Below are 17,594 nucleotides of genomic sequence, written 5' to 3' on the forward strand. Positions count from 1 at the left end.
AAGTGGTGGCAAGTGGGCAAACTATCATCTCAAGTGGTTGATCACTAGGTGAACAGTTGTGAATATAGATAAGATGAATTTTCCAAAGTAACCGTGTATGTGTGAAATGGAGGGGAGGCACAGATTCCTAAATTAGAACTGGCTCTTTTTGGTAGTGCATAAGCTAGATGAACCTTTTTTTCACTCAGTTTTTCCATAAGGCAGCAGAGGCATGTGCCTCTTTGATTGTTATAATTCACATTGCAGACATTTCCCAAGAACTGCTCCCATAGCAAGTCTTCTGCCAAAATAGACTCTTGAGTGGTGTAGGGCAAAGTGATAAACCGTGCCCATTGTAAATATAGACACTTCAGAATTAGAAGAACAAAGTCCAGTATGCATGTGATGTCAGATACCGGTATAGCCATTAGGCGGTGCTGTTTCTCCACATAAATTGACTACTGGTTTGATTAGCATAAGTCATGTAAAGAGTACAAAAATGTAATATATTATACTGCCTCCTGCATTGAGTTTGAAAGTAATAGGAGGTATTTTTGCTCAATCACGCTTTCTATTACATTGACTGATGTACATGTGTACAATAGACAGATTGTGATTGCCGTGTAGTAGTTGAGTATTTATTGAGCACTTATCAAAACAAATTTACAAAGTGCTTGATATAAAAGGAAGAAAAATATGACAGAGTGTGTGCAAAAAGTGCAGTGTGAAAAATATTAATAGAATCAACAATAAAAGGTCAACATCTAAACTGTGGAAAGGCCCTTCAATAAAAGCCAGTAATAAAGAGATTAACAAAGGAAATAAAATGACACTCCCTTTTCTTACACCCTTCTTACACCCATCAGGGTTTTTGAGTTTTGTATTACAAAAACAAGACCAGGAGACCTGGTTCTGCCAGACCCAGAATGAAGTCCTAGTATGTAACACACCTACAAACCACTTTATAACTGAAAAGCATAAATCATTTTATCATTTTTGTGACATAATGATGTCATGAATAGTTCGTGACGAAAGGGGACGAAAGGGGGACAGACTTTTTTGGCTGGGGCCGGGGGACAAAGTGACCATGCCCATGTATGGAGAAAACGGATACAAAGCCTCATGTAAGCCCGACCCCTTGGGTCTGGCAAATATACAGTGGATCTGTGGGCAAACAAAAGGGCTTCTTCCAGTACTGCAGATGTAAATTGAACCGAAGAATATTCCTTTATTTGTGACTTGGATGCTACAGTAGCATCTATCTCCATATATCTCCAGCATTCTGTGAGCAGTATCAGTCATAGGCCCTATCTAGATGTCTGGAATAAAGCCTCAGGGAGGACTGCTGTTTGGCGCTCTCTTGTGACTAGTCACAGCAATGCCACCTTCCTTCCAATTTTCTTCCACATTTCTTAAAGGTGGAGAATATGTTGAGGCTTTAGTTTTGTGTTTTTTTTTTTGCTTTTAGTTTACAGATCTACAGTATCAATAATTGTAAACAGGTAAAATGGCCATCTTAAAAGTTGCTTGACCCTGCACATAGAATGAAGTCGGCTCAGGTAACGGGTTGCATACAGAACCATTAAGTAGTACAGTTTTTCTTTTTTAATCAAATAATTAATGATGGAGAACCAAACTTTATCTCTAGTTGCCCAACGGGCTAGGAGTGAAAATGGGAGCCATCCGTCCGCTTGAAGATTGAAAACTCATGAAGGGACATCCAGCTCCAGCTAGGGATTTCTTTTTTAGCTGGTTTCAAAAACTGATTTCTGGTAAGTTGTAAGATAAGTTGTGATACATTGATTACAGCTCGAAGAACAAACTCTAAACTAAGTTTATTTTAAGACATTAAAACATCTTTAGAAGTGTAATGTCTGAAGGAATGTATAACTGGAAGAAATGAACTTTTCTGTGTGCCTGAAATCCAATTGCCTGGAGCACATACTTTTTTGGAATTGAATAAATAAGGAACTAGAAAAAGTGCTCCTCGGAGCACAGGTCTCCGCCAGGTCAGGTAGGTTATTGTGGCCACCTGGTGGCGCTATAATAGGCCAATGTGAAAAGGGTGCCATTTCTTCCTCGGGCTAGTGGGAATGTGCATGCATTCATGATTTGAGGCATTTTGTTGCAAAAATGTGTTTTGGTAAATTAGACCTGCTGGTGGCGCTATAACAGGCCAATGTGAAAAGGGTGCCATTTCTTCCTCGTCCTAGTGGGAATGTGCGTGTACGTTTTCACGGAAATCGCACGCTCTGTTCATGATTTGAGACATTTTGTTCAAAACGGACCAATCCTGCAAACTTTGGAAGCCAACCTTAGCCAATCAGGATGGAATATGAAATATCGGACAGATCCGTCTTGATCACATGACTATTTTGACTTTGACTTTGACTTTATTAATTCATGCTTGCAGTGGAGCCAAGGCCCCACTGAAAAAACTGCAGAACTTTACATTGATGCATGATAATAATAATAATAATAATAAAAATAGATTAAAAACACAAAATTATACAGGTTAAAACATTTTCAGGGCAGCAGAGCATGGTCATGTATGCAGTTCAGGTGGCCATACTGTGTTTTTGTGCAGCTAAATAGTGTCATTATATAGCCTGACTGCAGTGTGCACTGTTGAATTGGTCAGCCTGTTGACTATAGAGATACTGTGTACCTACCGATTTGCGTGATGTTTGGATAAAATCTGTAGGAGTAAATGGGTTTTGCACAAATCGGCCTCCTGGTGGCGCTATAACAGGCCCATGTGAACATTTTGGGGCAGAGGTTCTGAATTGGCATCCAGGGAGTGTGTGTGCACAGTTTTGCAGCGACCGGGCCAACGGTGCCGGAGATTAGCTGCTAACACACAGACAGGACAGGACACACGGACGGACGGACGGACAGGGGGTAAAACATACTCTCTTGCCATGCCTTTCGGCCTGGCGGAGACAATAATTTGACATATGACTGAATCTCTGCTGCAGAGAGATGGTCTTTGGAATAAGGGGCAAATTCCTTGATTATCAAATTCAGAAGGACACTCCGAGACGACTGAACGCTGAAAAGGCTATATTTCATGTGGCTTGACTACTGCATGTTGCAAAACTAACAACACACAAACCTATTATGGCATAGAAGCTTTCCTCAGGTTTGCAAGTAATGCTGAAGACCTCTGGACACAATCATCCATGAGTGAATCCTACTGAATACCACATAGTGCTTATGCAGAGTTCACCCACTACACCCTAATAGTTAGTAATAATGTGATGTGTTGAATGGACTTTAGACCTCCACATTCAACTGGATCGGAAGGATACCCTGAAATGGTAAAACTAACTTGCCTGATTTCAGCAGGTTAAGAAATTCAACTTTGGGTCCCAAAATGATGATTGGTGATTATTTTTTTATGTTTTGATAATAGCAGATCTAAAAGCTCACAGCGGGACACGTGAGCTTGTAGGTACACTGTTTCTTAAATGATTTATTTTGTGGTTAAAATTATTGTTGCCGATTATATCAGAGATGATCACACATCTCAATGCAGAGATCAAAGGAGATGAGGATGAAATGTTGGACGGAAATTGAAGAAGAATTCAAGTTGCTGATCCTATCATTCAGACAGTCTGTGAAATTATCTATTTTAAGTTTGACCCTATTCCCTTCAGCTGGCTTACATAGTGACGTAGAATCTCCACATAAAGTGTAACCTGCATAATGACCCTCCTGCATGTTGAAGGGTGATATTTAATTTGAGACCGCAGCAGCTGGAGTCTATTGCAAGAGTTTACTTTCATTGACCCCCTTTCTTCATCATTCAGAACAGCCTCTTAAAGGAGTAGTTCACCCAAAAAATTACTTATTTTCTATCAACACACGCCATGAAGCCTTGAATTCATGGAGATTTTTTAGCCACTCTTTGAGTAGGAGACTCTTATGTCTCCTACCGGATAGACTCTGCCGGTTATCAAATTATTGGCTTAGGAATGTGACAAAAACAAAAAGGGCTTCATGGGGTGTATAATTGATTGAAAATAAGTCTTTTTTGGGGTGAACTACTCCTTTAAAGATGGTAAAGGAGTCTCTCCATCTCTTTAATAAACAGAAAATAAATGTTCAGGTTGTGATTTTATCTAATCCACAAAGATAATTTATCCGCTCCTTTAATTTCATAGTGTTCCAATTTTTGGCTGTTATTTTTTTGTGTGTTTCATCACTTCCAATTTCAATTATTTGTCCTATATGTTTGAATTCTCTCTTGATGGGATACAACTATCCCAACATGAATTTCTTTTTGTTTTCTAAAGAGATGGAGAGACGGGGAGATTCCTGTTATAGTGCTGGTTAGAGCTAATAGAGCTAATTAACACTTATTTTAACAAAAGATAGCACCCCCCCCCCCCCTAAAAATTTAACTATACTAGAAATTGTAGTGATGATAGCTTAGGTATGCTGCCCTGCTTATAGTCTGGTTCCTTATGCTTTGATTTAAAATGTTGTTGGATTTTTTTGAAGATTTGCAAAACTATACATTTTTGGAAAGGTTATTGTCTAAGGAATCAGAAAATCAATGTTGCCATTTGCCCAGATGTGTATATGGCGGCCATATTGGCAATTACAAAATGGCCACCATAAAATGTATGTTTTTTAATATCTCGGCCTCTAAATAAGCTGGAACATTGAATTTAACTCCTAAACCTACATTTTCAGTGTCAAGGAATCCAATGGTGGTAAAAACTTTACAACATTAACCCTTAGATGCATGAGTCATGACTGAGTCCAAAATGACCAGATATGGTTGTTTTCTTGCAATATCTTTGAAATAAGAAAATCATTTATCAATTCATATTCCAGCTGTTCCTAAAAACATGTTTCACTTGCTCATTCAAATTAAATAAAATGTTAACTTACCACTGATACTTTTAAAGACATTTTTGTTTTTGTATTATTGCTACTCTAAGCTTCCATAAGTGTGTCCAAAATGATCAAACTGTGGCTGATATTAATTGCGGAAATTATTACAAAGACATGCACATCCCAATACTACTAGGATGGGTGCTGAATCAAAAAGTGTAGCTTACACTAGACTTGAGAGTAGATCCACACACCAAGTAGTTCCCGTTGCAAGCATTTTATTTGCAGTGACTGTACAAAAGGCCAGTAATCATTGCCCTCAGACTGTATTTGTTAATTATGGCATTCCAGACCCCCGCGCGAGGGTGCCGGACAGAACGGTAATGATCCTTCCGCAGGTTCACCTACGGAAACCTTGTTACGACTTTTACTTCCTCTAGATAGTCATGTTCGGGCGTCTTCCGAGCGCTCCGCCGGGGCCGTGACCGACTCCGGCGGGGCCCGTCCGAGGACCTCACTAAGCCATCCGATCGGTAGTAGCGACGGGCGGTGTGTACAAAGGGCAGGGACTTAATCAACGCGAGCTGGTGACTTGCGCTTACTGGGAATTCCTCGTTCATGGGGAATAATTTCGGCCCCGGACATCTAAGGGCATCACAGACCAGTTATTGCTCCTTCTCGTGTGGCTGAACGCCACTTGTCCCTCTAAGAAGTTAGTCGCCAACCACACGGGGCCGCGAAAGTACTTAACACATTGAATGCCAGAGTTATTTCCGATGTTTCATTGAGAAAAAAAAAGTACTCAGGAGCCTAGATACAGAATTTTTAAGTTTTAAGTTAACAAGGAAGTAAAAAAATTAACCAGGGTCCTATTCCATTATTCCTAGCTGCGGTATTCAGGCGACTCGGGCCTGCTTAGAACACTATTTTTTTCAAAGTAAACGCTCCGGACCCCAAGCAGGACACTCAGAGCATCGGGGGGGCGCCGGAAGGCAGGGACAGGGACGGACGGTGACTCGACTGGCGTCGGACTGTCAGATCCCGAGATCCAACTAGGAGCTTTTTAACTGCAGCAACTTTAAGATATTAAAGCTATTGGAGCTGGAATTATCGCGGCTGCTGGCACCAGACTTGCCCTCCAATGGCTCCTCGTCAAAGGATTTAAAGTCCACTCATTCCAATTACAGGGCCTCCAAAGAGTCCTGGATTGCAATTTTTCGTCACTACCTCACCGTGCCATGGGTAATTTGCGTGCCTGCTGCCTTCCTTGGATGTGGTAGCCGTTTCTCAGGCTCCCTCTCCGGAATCGAACCCTGATTCCCCGTTATCCGTGGTCACCATGGTAAGCACGTAGCGTACCATCGAAAGTTGACACTCGAATGACACATCGCCGCCACGGAGGGCGGGCGATCTGCCCGAGTTTATCCAGAGTCACCAAAGCGGACGACGCGGCGCCCGAGAGCGCCGCGCCGCGCCGCGAGGGTTTAGGATCTGATTAATGCACGCATCCCCGAAGGTCAGCGCCCGTTTGCATGTATTAGGTCTAGAATTACCACAGTTATCCAAGTAACTGAGGAGCGATCAAAGGAACCATAACTGATTTAATGAGCCTTTCGCAGTTTCACTGTACAAGCCGTTTGTACTTAGACATGCATGGCTTAATCTTTGAGACAAGCATATGCTACTGGCAGGATCAACCAGGTAGGCCTCCTGTTCCGCCGCGGAGAGCGCGCCCAGCTGAGGCGCGCACCGTGGGGTTGCCGGTCCGCGGAGACCGCCAAGGCCCCCCGTGAGAGGGGCGGCGGGAGCTCCCGGTGGCGCGCACTGCGACGGTCGCCACATCCTCCTTTGCCCTCTACCCAGGTCGACAGGATGTTACGGGGGATCGGCGCCCATGGCCCGTTTCGCAGCTGTTTGGTCGGTCGCCGGAGTACGCGACACACGCAGGGTTTGAGAAACGAGTCTCCGGAGCATGCCCCTGTGGCAAACGGATCTCCTTGCCGAGCCCCGTGATGGGGCTCGAGGCGAGGCCGACCGCGGGGGCCCTCGGACGGTCCGTGGCAGGGCAACTAGGGCAGACGGGGCGTCTCGGTCTCGTTAGGCCGGTGTCGGCCGCGGAGGAGTGCGGAGGACAGGCCGGGGCCTCTCCGCACGTGGTCCCTCCGTGCCTGGTTGGGCCCGCAGGCTGCAAGCAGCGTCCGCCGAAGCACACAAGGTGCCGGCGGGGCCCTTGCAAGAGGCGGGCTACGAGTGCCAATCGGTCAGAACGTAGTGGGTTCCACGGCCTTCGGGGCGGCCTGGTTCCCGGGTCACAGTGCAGCGACTAGCGGCCGCCGGCAGGCCCGCAATCTGGGGCGGCCTGCCTGCGTTTCGTCCCCAGCGTCCGCATGCTGGTCCATATATCCGGGCTGGGAAAGGTTGCCGATAGTCCCGGGAGAGAATTTCAAAGGAGGGGGCCACTGCCGAGCCCAGATCGTCCTGGGCTCGCCGAGGTCCTCCAGGGTGCCAGGCCGCCCGGCCGTGTCCGACCGGAGGCCTCTCTCTCGCCTGCCGTCGGCCCGTCCTCGGCGTCCGCACGCCTGTTCCATATATCCGGGCTGGGAAAAGTTGGGTCTGGAGTGCTTTTGGATGAAGCAGAAGTGACAGAAGGAATGCTGTCAACACTGGAGCTGTCAACACAAGGGTATCAACATCAAGACAATCCCTGAACTGCGATGGCATCTGTTCTGCAAACACAGGGCAGAAAGTGACAAGCTCCCTCCAACACCTGTAGCTCTGAAGCAGCACATCTTGAGAGTCCATGTCCAAACAAGGGCATGGGCACAAGCAGCCATTGCTCTGCAGGATCCACAGCTGGATCCCCTGCAAAATGGGTACTTCAAACACTTGGATGGCATGCTGAAACCAACGACCACAGAGGTCCTCCCAGCTCCAAAGGCCATCCTTGAGATGGTTCAATGCAAGTGTAAATCTGACTGTTCTTCTGGCAGATGTTCCTGCAAAGCTAAGGACTTAGCCTGTACTGAAATGTGTCAGTGCAGCAGCCAGTGCCAGAACGATGACGATTCCCAAGCTGTGATGCACGAAAGTGATGATGATGATGATGATGATTATGATGATGCATAGAGACTGTCTATGATTACACATGTCATGATGTTTAATATGGTTACACAAACATTCAAAGTTCACAGTTAAAATAAATAAAAAGAACAGTTAGTATCTGACTGACTGCCTGGGCTGTGCTGTTTTTTACCCATATGGTGGATTATGTCAATGGGATGATAAAAAAAAATGAAATAATAACTTGCACCATTGGATTCCTTGACCCTGAAAATGTAGGTTTAGCAGTTAAAATCAATGTTCCAGCTTATTTAGAGGCCGAGATATTAAAAAACGTACATTTTAGGGTGGCCATTTTGTAATTGCCAATATGGCCGCCGTATACACATCTGGGCAAATGGCAACATTGATTTTCTGATTCCTTAGACAATAACCTTTCCAAAAATGTATAGTTTTGCAAATCTTCAAAAAACTCCAACAAAATTACATAGTGAACCAGACTATTAGATTAAAGGTAGGGTAAGTGATATTTTTTGTTTAAAACGAAAAGCTTTAAGTTAAAAGGATAACGCTCTATATTCTGATAGTAATCATTGCTATAGTGTTTGTTCAGTCACAGGGGTCTCCCTGTCTCTCCAGCTCTTTAATAAACAGAAAATAAATTTCCGGTTTCGGCCAATCAGGAGAGAGTACTCGTTTATCAGCTTCATTTTGATAGTGATCCAGTTCCAATTTTGTCATCACTTCCAATTTCACCTGTTTAATCTGTATCCTGACTGAGTTCTCTATCCTGATTGGATACATTTGGTATCCCGACCTGAATATGCATTTTCTGTTTAATAAAGAGCTGGAGAGACATGGAGACTCCTGTTACTGAACAAACACTCTATAGCAATGAGTACTATCAGAATATAGACCTATTTAACACTTATTTTAGCCAAAGAAAATCACTTACCCTATCTTTAAGGAGGAAGTAATACTCAGTCCTAATATACAATAAATGAACTTCTCAGATTACATGTCACTGTAGAGAGAGTGGCAGTCAAAGTAAAGGGAGATAGGTATGCACAGTGAAATACAGTAATTGTTATCACTGAATAGGCATATTTGAGTAATATATTTAGGAAGGATTCAATTTAAATTTTTAAGTCATGTCAACATTAAATTGAATGTTGTGTTAATGCCTTCCTTTGAGCTTATAATGGAAACTGTGTTATGGCCCATTGGCATTTATTATTGACTGTAACTCACTCATGGTACTGAGTATGCTTGGGCAGGCCTGTTCTCCTGTCCACATTGGTACATTTTAAAATATTAGTAATATCTGGATTCTTTATTATTTGTTCTTAATCACTGAAAAAGAACACAGTGGACGTTGAATTAGGCAAAAGCACTTTCATGTACTCAACTCAGCCCCCTACATGGAAGTAATTGTACAATTATTTAAAAGAGAACTTAGAGAAGCTGAAAGACCTCTGGCCTCTTGGAAAGTTTAACTGATTACGGATCATGGAGACTCAATTAGGAGCTGATTATGCTTTATTTAGCCAAGATTTATATAGACTGTCACTTGGGTCTGCTGATCTGACTGCTGCCATTTGAGTGCTTCCTACCTTTCAGGTTTTTAATGGACGATAAGGGCAGTCAAAAAGCTGGCAATAGCAACTTCCACCTGGACCTGTCAGCTGTCTTCTACCATTGAACGCGTTCCTTGCCAAGCAGTCCTCTGAAGTCTCTGTCCTCACCTCCTTTCAACAGGGGTTTCGCAAGGCTGGGTCCTGTGTCTCTTCCTCTCTAATTGACTCTTATCACATCATTTTGATGATAAGAGCCTCATCACATGAGTGATCAAAAGGCTGTTCTAAGTATTATTAACCTCTCTTTTAAAATGTACAATGTATCATAGCTTAGAGTGAAAAATTACTCATGGGGTTTCTTGCTAATTATATCCACCAGAATGATGTCCTCTGGCTTTGTAAGAAAACAAAGATCAGGATTTATGCTTAGGCCTATATGAATTTAAAATGACATCTCTAGCAGAATTTTACTTTTTCCTGTCATCAGGAGGAACACTTTGTCTAAATATTTGTTAACTCAGTTTGAGAGTTTCGAGAGTCCATGATCTGTAACGTTAAACAGGAGTTACTTTGTTATCTTAAACTGTTCCGAGAGGGGTTAGATTAGACATTAATTTAGAGGTCGACCATAGGTAGCCTCAGCTAAATTACATCATCAACACCTAATAGTCAAGACTCTAGAGCAGTGGTTCCCAAACTTTTCATGTCAAGGATCCCTATATTGATATGTAATTTTAGCCTGGTAAACCCTCCCTCCGGAAATTTGGCCAAGGACCCCCATCTGACAGTATTATGTGCCAGGGACCTCCATAAGAGAATATTTTTGGTTTTAGTTTTCTTCTAAATTATTCTAGATGTTTCACATTTTAGCTGATCTACAAGTTCACAACCTGTCGTGAGGCGTTGTACATTGGCTATTCTTGAATATCCGGAGTATGAAATAGGGTGTAATTTTGCTGGGGACCCCCTGGGACACCTTCAAGGACCCCTGGAGGGGTTCCTGGGCCTCACTTTGAGAACCACTGGTCTAGAGCAAGGATTCCCAAACATTTCAGGCCGTGACCCCCCAAAAGAATCATATTTGAACTGGGGACCCCCCACGCTTGGAATTGTAGGAGTTGAGGCATTACATTTAGTTTGACTCTGCTCCACAGATAAATATTGTGAAAATAGCCAAACTACAAGCTCACAACGCCTAGCAGAGCTTGTAGAATAGATCGTATATTTTCAAAATGTTTGCCTCTTTCTTAGCATTTGACAATTTGGTTTATAAAATGTTTGACCATTTTAGTATAGTTTGTTGGTCACTTTTGACGTAGTAATGGTCTTATTATTAGTTTACTTAATTTGTATGTATATAAAAGGTCTTAAAAGTCCTTAAATTGTCACTTTAGAAATGTGCAGATACCCTGTAGATACCCTGTACCCTGTTGTCTGTTTACTGTTTAGTGAGAAAACAATGTTGCACATTAAGCTAATAATCTGGGGACCCCACACAATCATTTGGGGAGCCCCTGGGGGTCCCGACCCCCAGTTTGTGAACCATTGGCCTCTAGGGCCGAGGAGAGGAGAGGGGAGGAGGGGGAGAGAAGAGGAGAGGAGGAGAGGAGAGGAGAGGAGAGGGGAGGGGAGGTCGGAGGAGGGGGGGGGGGCAGGAGAGGAGAGCAGAGGAGAGGAGGGGAGGGGAGGGGACAGGAGAGGAGAGGAGAGGAGGGGAGGGGAGGGGAGGGGAGGGGAGGGGAGGGGAGGGGACAGGAGAGGAGAGGAGGGGAGGGGAGGGGAGGGGACAGGAGAGGAGAGGAGAGGAGGGGAGAGGAGGTGTCCGGGCGGATCCACGGCCCGGCGGACAGAAAGAGAGGGTTTTGCTCTCCCTCCGCCCCCACGGAGAGCCTGCGTGCACTGACTGCATGTACACCCCATTCAAACATGGCGAGGAGACTCCGTGCCTCTCTTCTCTCACCATCATCAGCCCCACGGACTCCTCCACCACCACCGGCCCTGGATGAAGTCTCTAGCGCTGCGAGCCCGTGAAAACCACTATGACCCGAGAGGATGGACAAGTTGTCGGCGAGCCTGTCGGAGATCGCGTGGAGCCCGGTGGCTCTGCCGTTAGACGCGGTGGTCAGCAAGTTCCGTCTGCCCACGTTGGTCCGTCTCGCCCACGGTAAGTAAAGAGCGGAGCTTTCTGAGTGGCTTTCTTTCTCTTATCTGTTTTTTTCCCACGGCGATTCGGATTTCGAATCGAACATCACAACTTTAGGACTGTTGTTGTTGTTGCATCCTTAAAACAATCGCCTGTTTTTGAGGCGTTGTATCATCACCTTCCTCGCTTTACGCACAGACTGACCACCAGATAGACCCGTAGCCAGGCCAGTGGTTCCCAAACCTTTTAGCCCGAGAGACCCGGGAGAAATTTGACATATCCCCGGGACCCAAACTAGCCGATAATAGCCGATCTACAAGCTCACAGCGTGTCGCGATGCGACACGGTGTGAGCTTGTGGATCGGCTATTTTCACTACTTTTAAAAATTTTTTTATTTTTATTGATGGAATCTCTTTGATTTCTTTTTTTTATTTATGAAATTCCTTTGAAAAATTATAGATGTATTTATTTGTTTTGTTTTAGAAAATGTAAAAAAAAATAAGATAATAATAATAATAATAATAAGACAAAAAAGATAATAAAACAATTAGGAAACGATAAAAGGGGATATTTACTCGCGACCCATAAAAATTGGTCCGCGACCCAAACATGGGTCCCGGCCCACTGTTCGGGAAACAGTGGCCTAGGGCTACTGTCAAAACCTAGAATCCAGTGTTGCACAGAAAATCTCCTTCAAACCTTCATGTCAACTCACCCTTTTACATGTAATAATGATGCCTAAGTTATGTTATGTAGTTCATATTCTCTCCGAAAGTGGATTTGTTCTTTATTCTGGGTGTCATGGACATAGTTGTCATAGGCTGCCCAGAAAGCCACAAAGTGCCTGTTGTGTTGCTGAAGTGCTGCTCAATTCTTTTCATATGTAAATGATGTAATCTGTCGGTGAATGTTCTGAATACTAACGAGCGGCGAAGAGGAAACGTTCAACTTTCCTACATTCCCACTGAACAAGAGCGCGCACCCCTGTCACGGTTCCCAATAATGCGCGCGCACCACGATTTGGCGTGCGTGTGCAATAGAAAGGAGAGAGTGGGTGTTTAATATGAACCGGACTTCGTTTACCCCACAGATGCAGTGGTGGAAAGTAACTAATTACATTTACTCAAGTACTGAACTTAAGTACAATTTTGAGGTATTTTTACTTTATTGGAGTATTTCCAATTTTCTGTAGCCCACTTTTAATATTATACTTTTACTCCACTACAATTATTTGAAAACGTTAGTTAGGCCTACTAGTTACTTTGTAGATTTTGATTATTATTACAAAACATACATTAACCGCAGGCACTATATACATTTTGGCCATTTGAAAATAGCCGATCTATAGCTCACAAAATTGTGAGCTTGAAGATCTGCTTTTTTCAAAAGACATTCTGCTTAATGAGTACCTTCTAGTTTTGGTACCAATACCTGTGTATTTTTACTCAAGTAAATTTTGAAATCCGGACTTTACTTGTAACATAATATTATTTTCTACATTGCAGTATTGATACTTTTACCACATATAAAAAATGTTTAGTACTTTTTCCACCACTGAGTGGGTGTTTATGAACCTGACTTCGTTTACAGATGACTAGTTGTTTGCACAGGCAGTCAACCCCATGGTGGTTATTTATTTACAGTGGTTGTATGCCATCAGCAATTTCTGAATGTTATGCCCTATTCATCTGACTTTGTATGACTATATCCTCCTATTAGTGAGTTTATAACGTCCTGTCAGCAATGCATGGTGGGATAGTATCACCAACCAAAAGCAAGATGTAGTCAAATGACTAATTCTTTCTGGTAATAAAGAGTAGACAACACTGCAAACAAAGTCCAAAATGGCTTCATGTTCAAAGCTCATTGATTTAAAGATGAGGGCTCCAGTGGATTTAAGGACAGGGAAAGACCTGAACAATTTTGTGCGTGGCCCTGGATAGTAGCCTATTCAAAGGGGTCTGATGAAGGACCGCCCCCCCCCCCTCACACACCAGTTACTAAATGAGATAAAGGTTTAGTTAGTTGGAACAGTGCAGTGCAACAGGTAACACACCCAGGGTGTGTGTGTGTGTGTGATAGAGAGGTAGGAAGAGACATCTATGTGTGATAGAGTAGGGAGATACAGTTTGTGTGTGTGTGTGTGTGTGTGTGTGTGTGTGTGTGTGTGTGTGTGTGTGTGTGTGTGTGTGTGTGTGTGTGTGTGTGTGTGTGTGTGTGTGTGTGTGTGTGTGTGTGTGTGTGTGTGTGTGTGTGTGTGTTATGTGATTGAATTGTGCCATTGTGCTCTCAGCAGAAATCAATGCTACTGTGCTACATGATGGCTTTAGTGGAAGCTGGAAAGGGCCCTCTTGCGTGTGTGTGTGTGTGTGTGTGTGTGTGTGTGTGTGTGTGTGTGTGTGTGTGTGTGTGTGTGTGTGTGTGTGTGTGTGTGTGTGTGTGTGTGTGTGTGTGTGTGTGTGTGTGTGTGTGTGTGTGTGTGTGTGTGTGTGCGTGCGTGCGTGCGTGCGTGCGTGCGTGCGTGCGTGCGTGCGTGCGTGCGTGCGTGCGTGCGTGCGTGCGTGCGTGCGTGCGTGCGTGCGCTGCATTGTCGTCTAATAGGAGGTTGCCAGAAAGCGGGGTCCTCATGAGCAGGGTTATGGGTGGAGAGCCATCACTGATAGGGGTAATTACCTAGTCCCGACAGACTCTGAATACTGTGTGTGTGTGTGTGTGTGTGTGTGTGTGTGTGTGTGTGTGGTGTTGGTATTGCAGTGTCTATCCCTGTGTTCTGTGTTAGTGTGTTTGTGTCTGTGTGCTTGTATGTTGACAGTAGGGGTTGGGGTTAGGACAGCAGTTGGGTTTGTGTGAGTGTGCTCTTTACAGGGTTTGGGGAATGTACGTATGTTTATTATTATTGTGTCTACTCTATATATTATGTATATTCATTGGTTTCTGTGTATTGTATGTGGGTTTTCCATATATTTAAATGTCATCGTAGGATTAGAAAATGACATTTTAACGTCCTAAAGTCACTTGTCTGTTGCTTGCCTATTGCCCATAGACTATACATAACCTTTATTTTTTAGAAATGTTTTCTTTCAGGGTGTAATGATCATTAGACTAGAGTAATAACCCACCTATCTCCCAGACTCCCTCCACAGTCAGAGTTAGGAGTTTGAATGAATGTAGAATTATGTGCAGGATGCAATTTGTATATAGATGTGAGGGGACTTAATTTAACTGAATAAACCTTTTTTTAATATTTAATTTTAAAAGAAAAAAACTTCACTCTCACACTTATGCCAGTGTGCCAGCGAACATCCTCCCAATGTTGACACCCGTGCCTAAGGTTGCCTACCTCGGCCCCATTGTGGAGGGTCTTTTAATGTGTGTGTGTGTTTGTGTGTGTTCCAGGTGAGTGTGTGGAGGGTCTTACAGAGGACGATGTGGTTCTGTTGCATTCCTGTCGACAGTGGACCACGGTGACGGCCCACAGCCTGGAGGAGGGACACTATGTCATAGGACCCAAGATAGACATCCCACTGCAGTACCAGGGTGAATACACACGCACACACACACACACACACACACACACACACACACACACACACACACACACACACACACACACACACACACACACACACACACACACACACTGACACACACACACGCACACACATCACATACACACAGTTAAGCACTCGGGCGGGGCTCTAAAGGGCGGTCTGTCCAACAATTTGGTTCCAAGCAAGATATCTCGAAAACTACTTGACTGGATTGCCATGGGATTTGCTGTGCATCATGCTACCCTGAGGATGAACCCAAATAATTTTGGTGACCCCACAGCCTTTGCACTAGAGCCACCCTCCAGCCAACATTTCCAGTTGTGAGTAACGCTTGAAACCAAGGGGCTAGCATCCGGGTTGTAAATTGAGACTATATAGGAAGTGACAGTTCATATGAATGGCCTGTAGTCTCGCTGTTTCGCCCCTGCTGGTGTCAGAACTAATTAGGCTCTATTCAAGCGGATGGGTTTTTGCCGAACTTTACACTTAATTTTATTAACTTAATAAAGGTAATAAAGGTCATAAATACTATGCTTCCAGTCGCTAGTTTAAAGTCTTCTTTCAATCACCATGATATGCGTTTTGGTAAATAAAAATAAAAATGGATGATTAAGTAGGGTATGCTGTAGGAGGGGCGTGGCTACCTTGTGATGATTTTGATTGACAAGTTACACAACCGATAGCATTAATCCCCCCCGCCTGCTCTGGTCCCAACCAATAGCATTCATTTCCTAGTAAATTTTTCGGACCGAATGTAGAAAGACGGCGGATTTGAAATGCTGAAAAATAGGCTTCATATACGGTCTATAAAGCCTATGGGCGTAACGCTGTAGGGGTCATCAACCCCTGGGCTTGTGACATTTTCCTCAAATTTTTGCCAAGGACACACAAAATGAGTGGTCAATAATATTACCATAAATAAAATACTAGTCCAGTAGACACGATGGAGAACACATGCTGTGTTTTTAAAGAGGGAGAGTGGTTAGTCCTCATCCCTTTGAACTTTATTTTATTATTTTAAGATAGTAAGTAGGAAAGCTGAGAGGGAAGGCGTAGATGGAGCAATTTGTAACCCATTTTAAAAAATTGCTTTAAAAGTCAAGTGTATTATTGCTATTATTTCGATGGCCAGTGATGGCTTTGAACTTTTCAAAGCATTAAAGACAATTAGAGACGGTGAGAAGAATTGTCATATTGACATCATTCACCGGTTATTACTCATAAGCTTAAAAAACAAGGTTTGAATACCTGTCTGGCAGTGTATTTCGCAAAATTCCCCAGCAAAATTGCTTAATAGCATCAAAATATGTTTAACCACTTTAAACCTATTTTAAACATCAGCATACAACAATGGACAGCAGGCATCTTGATGAGAGTGCCTTTTGTGAATATGAACAGTGTGGATGATTCAATATCATAATGATGAGTGACTTGCAATTATATTCTGATTTGATTTGAGTAAAGAGGTGTCAAATGATAATGTAGTAGAATAAAATACAGAATTTCTTGTTTTAAATGTATTGAAGTAAAAGTGAAAGTTGTGATAAGTAGGCTTAGGCTATACACTCAAGTAACTTATAGAAGTATACCAGTATACCACTGGTATTTCTGCATTCATTAAATCAGTGTCCCACCTATTCTGAAGAAAACCTGGAGACTGGCAAGTCAGCCACTGTATACTGGCTCTAGTATTTTTATTTTTTAAATAGAAGATTTGCCGCAGACATGGACAAGTCTTGCCACGGACATGTCTGTCCGTGTACGGACACATTGATGATTTGTCCATATATTTTACAGTCTATGCTTGAAACCCACAGGGCGCGCTCCCATGTTAATGAATGACCGGCCGCGTGCGGGCAAAAAATAAACGCCTTTCCGCACGCATTCTCATTGAAACGCATTAACCAGACGTCCCGCTATGGCCAGATTTGGCCACGCTTTTTTTGGTGGGTACCCAGCGTAAAGCAGCACGGCTGCTGGCGGGGCTTTTTAGACTTTCTTGTCTTGTGTTTTTTCTAAGCTAGCATGAAGTGAAATAGCAAAACATTTAAACCCCCCTCCCTAAAAAAAACCCCCATAATCTCCTGGTAAAGCACAACATTCTGATTAGGTCAAACTTGTACTGCTGTCTGTTTCTCGTGTGGAATTTATGTCTTTACAAGAGCCGACAGATGTGACAGCACAGTGGGTGCTCCTACTGCCCCACCCCCTCCCCACACGCACGCACGCACGCACGCACGTACGCACGCACGCACGCACGCACGCACGCACGCACGCACGCACGCACGCACGCACGCACGCACGCACGCACGCACGCACGCACGCACGCACACGCACACACACACACACACACACACACACACAGACACACACACAGACAGACACACACAGACACAGGCACACACAGACACAGGCACAGGCACACTTCCGACCACTGG

General features: G+C 43.8%; 1 protein-coding gene across 2 annotated transcripts in view; it reads left to right on the forward strand.

Annotated features, from left to right (window-relative positions):
- The first annotated feature begins 11,300 nt into the window (after window positions 1–11,300).
- gareml (GRB2 associated, regulator of MAPK1-like) overlaps window positions 11,301–17,594 on the forward strand; it is a 19,378-nt gene continuing 13,084 nt past the window's right edge. For both annotated transcript variants that reach the window (XM_080454163.1, XM_080454164.1), the window contains exons 1-2: window positions 11,301–11,625; window positions 15,002–15,142. In XM_080454163.1, the coding sequence (XP_080310289.1) occupies window positions 11,514–11,625; window positions 15,002–15,142 (253 nt within the window). In that variant the 5' untranslated portion in view covers window positions 11,301–11,513. The remainder of the gene's footprint in view (window positions 11,626–15,001; window positions 15,143–17,594) is intronic.

The sequence above is a fragment of the Gymnoscopelus braueri genome (assembly GCF_963280865.1).
Source record: "Gymnoscopelus braueri genome assembly, chromosome: 16".
NCBI lineage: Eukaryota > Metazoa > Chordata > Actinopteri > Myctophiformes > Myctophidae > Gymnoscopelus > Gymnoscopelus braueri.